General features: G+C 53.2%; 1 protein-coding gene across 1 annotated transcript in view; it reads left to right on the top strand.

Moving 5' to 3' along the window:
- Positions 1-6000, top strand: part of LOC102507673 (apomucin-like) — a 37500-nt gene that overhangs the window by 9427 nt on the left and 22073 nt on the right. The window contains exons 9-15 of the mRNA XM_032493808.1: positions 5-2659; positions 3641-3691; positions 4291-4335; positions 4596-4649; positions 4798-4851; positions 5333-5386; positions 5487-5540. Of these exons, the coding sequence (XP_032349699.1) occupies positions 5-2659; positions 3641-3691; positions 4291-4335; positions 4596-4649; positions 4798-4851; positions 5333-5386; positions 5487-5540 (2967 nt within the window). The remainder of the gene's footprint in view (positions 1-4; positions 2660-3640; positions 3692-4290; positions 4336-4595; positions 4650-4797; positions 4852-5332; positions 5387-5486; positions 5541-6000) is intronic.

Genomic DNA, 6000 nt, shown 5'->3' with positions numbered 1-6000 from the left:
GAAGCATCGTCCGGCGTACCAGGGAGGACGGGAGCGTCGTCTGCAGTACCAGGGGCAACGGTGTCATCAGCTGGACTGCCAGCAACGACTCGGGTCTCCGTGGCAGGCGCAGGGACCACTGGACCAGCCGCTGGAGGAGAATCACGGGCCACAGGACCGGGAGAGGGAGGCTCGTCCACCGCTGGGTCGCCAGGTGCTGCTACCGGGACCAGTGGAGCGGGGGCCTCTGGGACAGCTGCGCCAGCTGTCACAGGCTCGGGGGCAGCTGCCCCATCATCTGGAGGAGCAGCGACCACCGTTGCTGCAGGGTCGGGAACAAGCGGACCTGCAGGTGAGGAAGGAGCGAGGACAAGTGGCTCACCGTCCGGAGCGGCTGGGACAACGCCAGTCTCTGCCGTAGGGTCAGGAGCAACGAGCGCCTCGGGTGTCGGTTCGAGGGCCACTCAGCCGTCCTCTGGAGTCGTATCAGGGACAGCGGGAGTGCCAGCTGGAGCCGCGGGGACCACTGTCTCAGCCGGCGGGCTGAGCGGAGCGACCAGCGCCTCCGCTTTAGGCTCAGGCACAAGCGGACCGTCGCCTGCAGCGGCATCCGGGGCACCGGGAGGAACGTCCGCTGAAGCGGTAGGAACCACCGGAGCAGGAGGTGAAGTGACAGGAACAGCTGGAGTCCCCGGCGCAGGCTCCCGGGCCACTGAAGCATCGTCCGGCGTACCAGGGAGGACGGGAGCGTCGTCTGCAGTACCAGGGGCAACGGTGTCATCAGCTGGACTGCCAGCAACGACTCGGGTCTCCGTGGCAGGCGCAGGGACCACTGGACCAGCCGCTGGAGGAGAATCACGGGCCACAGGACCGGGAGAGGGAGGCTCGTCCACCGCTGGGTCGCCAGGTGCTGCTACCGGGACCAGTGGAGCGGGGGCCTCTGGGACAGCTGCGCCAGCTGTCACAGGCTCGGGGGCAGCTGCCCCATCATCTGGAGGAGCAGCGACCACCGTTGCTGCAGGGTCGGGAACAAGCGGACCTGCAGGTGAGGAAGGAGCGAGGACAAGTGGCTCACCGTCCGGAGCGGCTGGGACAACGCCAGTCTCTGCCGTAGGGTCAGGAGCAACGAGCGCCTCGGGTGTCGGTTCGAGGGCCACTCAGCCGTCCTCTGGAGTCGTATCAGGGACAGCGGGAGTGCCAGCTGGAGCCGCGGGGACCACTGTCTCAGCCGGCGGGCTGAGCGGAGCGACCAGCGCCTCCGCTTTAGGCTCAGGCACAAGCGGACCGTCGCCTGCAGCGGCATCCGGGGCACCGGGAGGAACGTCCGCTGAAGCGGTAGGAACCACCGGAGCAGGAGGTGAAGTGACAGGAACAGCTGGAGTCCCCGGCGCAGGCTCCCGGGCCACTGAAGCATCGTCCGGCGTACCAGGGAGGACGGGAGCGTCGTCTGCAGTACCAGGGGCAACGGTGTCATCAGCTGGACTGCCAGCAACGACTCGGGTCTCCGTGGCAGGCGCAGGGACCACTGGACCAGCCGCTGGAGGAGAATCACGGGCCACAGGACCGGGAGAGGGAGGCTCGTCCACCGCTGGGTCGCCAGGTGCTGCTACCGGGACCAGTGGAGCGGGGGCCTCTGGGACAGCTGCGCCAGCTGTCACAGGCTCGGGGGCAGCTGCCCCATCATCTGGAGGAGCAGCGACCACCGTTGCTGCAGGGTCGGGAACAAGCGGACCTGCAGGTGAGGAAGGAGCGAGGACAAGTGGCTCACCGTCCGGAGCGGCTGGGACAACGCCAGTCTCTGCCGTAGGGTCAGGAGCAACGAGCGCCTCGGGTGTCGGTTCGAGGGCCACTCAGCCGTCCTCTGGAGTCGTATCAGGGACAGCGGGAGTGCCAGCTGGAGCCGCGGGGACCACTGTCTCAGCCGGCGGGCTGAGCGGAGCGACCAGCGCCTCCGCTTTAGGCTCAGGCACAAGCGGACCGTCGCCTGCAGCGGCATCCGGGGCACCGGGAGGAACGTCCGCTGAAGCGGTAGGAACCACCGGAGCAGGAGGTGAAGTGACAGGAACAGCTGGAGTCCCCGGCGCAGGCTCCCGGGCCACTGAAGCATCGTCCGGCGTACCAGGGAGGACGGGAGCGTCGTCTGCAGTACCAGGGGCAACGGTGTCATCAGCTGGACTGCCAGCAACGACTCGGGTCTCCGTGGCAGGCGCAGGGACCACTGGACCAGCCGCTGGAGGAGAATCACGGGCCACAGGACCGGGAGAGGGAGGCTCGTCCACCGCTGGGTCGCCAGGTGCTGCTACCGGGACCAGTGGAGCGGGGGCCTCTGGGACAGCTGCGCCAGCTGTCACAGGCTCGGGGGCAGCTGCCCCATCATCTGGAGGAGCAGCGACCACCGTTGCTGCAGGGTCGGGAACAAGCGGACCTGCAGGTGAGGAAGGAGCGAGGACAAGTGGCTCACCGTCCGGAGCGGCTGGGACAACGCCAGTCTCTGCCGTAGGGTCAGGAGCAACGAGCGCCTCGGGTGTCGGTTCGAGGGCCACTCAGCCGTCCTCTGGAGTCGTATCAGGGACAGCGGGAGTGCCAGCTGGAGCCGCGGGGACCACTGTCTCAGCCGGCGGGCTGAGCGGAGCGTCTAAGAAGGAAAAAATTTTCACTACTGAAATAGATGTTTCAAGAGGTTAGCCTTTTTTTTCTCAGTCTTATAATTTTATACATCTTTTTTTGTTTTAAAATCGTTAACTTCTTATCATAAATTTAGAGAATGGAAGGGTCCTGAGTTCTCTCCACGTATGCTTATTGTGAGAGTCTCAAACCTGTGTTTGTTGTGTTTTCATGGTCACTGTTCTCTTCATGTGGTGCCCTGTTACTCATGGTTGCAGAGGTAGATCTTTACCATATGTGATGAAGGCATTCTGCTGGTTGGCCATATGCCTACAAGTCCCCATTTCTTTCATGCAGTGTGCCATATTCCCATCACCCTTAGTAACATCTATCACTTTTACCTGCTTATTATGCTCTTCATTCACAGCAAGTCTCGAACTACTAGGACGCAAGCTACATTATGCGAGGGATCTTTGAATATTCTCTGCACTGACAATCCAAGGGCGATAAAACAATAGTTCACGAAAGAAAATTTCTTCAGAAATCGTAATCAAATGATGAAATATATACTTATTTCGAAGGTTCAGTTTGTTTGCTCTGCTAGATCTAGTTCATGGACCTCCAAGCCAGGTAGGATAGACTAAATAAATTCACCGTAGTATGGTGTTTGAGTCATGGAGGTTTATTTTAAATCCTTGAGTATCAAAGCAGCTCATGTAATTGGTCATATTTTAGAAAGATGAATGCATCATGTGTCTTTTTTATCCTTCAGGTCAGTCTGTCACACCAGGGAACACAGGGCCTGTATGTGAAACAGTGAGGGTGGCATGAGGTTCCCTTTCAACTTTCAGTGGGATCTATGGAAAGGGAACTCCAGTAGCAATAATGAGGAATAGGTAGTTTGGGAAAGGAAGTTGTGGGAAGTAATTGACCGTTCATCTCCTGCAGAATCAAAGATCTTCAGGAAAGGTCTTCCAGTGGTCCAAGGTTCCATAGCTCCTTTTGTATTCATCAGGGACCTGATGCTGTGTTGAGCCCTGTGTTTTTCTTACTTTAGGTACTTCAGGAGAATCCTCTAGGTCAACCGCATCTGGAAGTTCCTATGCCGGTAGGTTAACAGGAAGGAAATCTTGATATTTAAGCTCATAAAATAGTTAGTAGACCTGTTATGAAAAAAAAAATCAGCAGAATTCTTTTCCTAATATCCCAAATTCTCAGACCTAATCATTCATCATTTTACTCCCTCAGAGCCCACAACTTTAATAGGAGGCAGTGGTATACCTGAAACTGGCTCTAGGCCTGGTTAGAATGAGCTGCTCACACTTTTGGAGTTTACCATGAATTATGACTCTCCATAGGCTTGCCTGTTGGGAGCTGTGATCTCCAGAGTAGTTTGCATTGGCTTTCAGGATTTCCTTAGGTTTAACACGTTATAGAAGAACTTTAAATACTAGAGTCTAGCCTCACATCTGTAACTTTCTAAAGGTGGGCTTGTGTATAATCTGTCTGTTGGGTTTCTCCCGTGATGACATACACATCACTGATATATCAGGGGCAACCAAGGAATATTACACACCCAAGAAGAAGAGAAACACTGTGAACAGACCTCTCTCATATAACGATTTTCTGGCTCAAATAAATCAATAATTATATTCAGTATTTTCCTTGGCACATTCAAATATTTTTCTGGTTTCCTTCCCATGGTAGGCACCACTGCAGGACCAGAAGGCCAAGCAACTGAGAGTGTGACAGGTAAACCTGGGAGAAAGCCACTTTGTGTCTCTGCCTTGGAATAAATGGGATGTCTAGGAAAGTTGCCTCAACTTGGGAATATTACCATTCTGATTGCTTTCTTAATGATATGGATTATAGGAAAGGCATATGACCCTCCCCTCATCAGGAAGCAGTGAAAGGGTCTTATGATATAGTAGAGATAAACATTGCTTCTAGAGGCAGGTCTTCAGGAGACAAATACAAGTCACTGGGTTGACTTCAGACCCTTTGTGTTTCAGGCACTACTAGGGTCATCCCTGGCACAACCGTTGCCCCTGGCAGTTCCAATACAGGTGAGTAAACAAAATAGCAGAGGATCTTCCATGGGTCCATCTATGATGAGATTCGTGTAGTGTTATCCTGTATCAGAAAACTACCATATCTATTCCATGGCCCTTACATGGTTTCCAAACATCTCTATTCCATTTTCCCCCCTCTCAGAGGCTACAACTTCTGTAGGAGAAAGTGGAACCACAAGAGCTGTAATAATCACAGGTGAGAACTTTTAAGGCATTAATTGTATATTTTAATATCTTCCCAATAAAAAGTCTTGTCTGAAATATATCGAAACTCTTTGAATTTCCATATTCAGCATATTGGGCAAAATTTTAGCAACTGTTCCATATTTGACATCAATAAATTCAGTTCAGACACTTCAGTTTTTCCTGCTTGTGCTTTAATGAGTTTTCATCAGGGAATCATGGAGCCCATTCTCTGTTAGTTATACAGGTGATTTGGCCCCAAATATTTTTTCCGCTAGCTAGACTCTAAAAGGGGGTTCTCAGTGGTGGAGGACTTTCTCTGTAAATTTGCTGAGGGAATGAAATGTTTCATGGGAAATATATAGATAATCTCTTGAAACTAGGAAGCCCAGAAAAATGAATTTACTGGTATATGGGAAAAATAGATTTTTAAAAGCGCTTATGCCCATTTCATGATGGGCGACAAATTGACCACAATCCTCTTCTTATTTCAGGAACAACTGGGAGCATCTCTGGGAAAAGTCTGGAACCTGGAAGTGCCAGCACAGGTCAGGAATCCTGAATGTGGCCCCTCAGTAGGGTGGACTATGGAAGCCCAGAATGCCCTGTCCATACCTCCCAGTCTTTACTCTTTTTTTCTTCTCTCAGAAGCCAAAACTCCCCCAGGAGGCAGTGGCACCACCCAGGGAGGACTGCCAGGAGGTGAGATTTTAAGCCTGAGGCCTGGGTCTCGTATCATTTCTCTGTTTGGGTTGTTGCAATTAGCAGATGGATGGGAAGGCCTGTGATGGAGAAACCTACATTTTCTCTGTGGTCATATTTGTTGGTTCAAAAACTCAGGAGATTCCAGGGTGAAATCTGAAACTGAGCTCCATCCAGGAAGGGCAAGGTGAGACTGAAGAAAGAGACGGACCACTCCAGATTCATGGGTGGCGGGTTTAATGAGCAAGGGAACTTACAACTGAGGCTTGACTTGGGTGGCCACAAGATGAGTAGATCTCTGCATGTGCCCGCCAGAATCTTAAAAGTTTGTGTAGAGGCCTTAACTGGGTTCAGTCACATATACCATCCTGATGGTCTCAACAATACATTGCTCTCTCAAGGCTGCATCTTTGAAAACGGCTCCCACTATGGGAACTGTGGTCAGAATGTACATTCCAAG

This window comes from Camelus ferus, chromosome 12, assembly GCF_009834535.1.
Source record: "Camelus ferus isolate YT-003-E chromosome 12, BCGSAC_Cfer_1.0, whole genome shotgun sequence".
Lineage (NCBI taxonomy): Eukaryota > Metazoa > Chordata > Mammalia > Artiodactyla > Camelidae > Camelus > Camelus ferus.
This window is presented reverse-complemented; position numbering and strand designations above follow the sequence as displayed.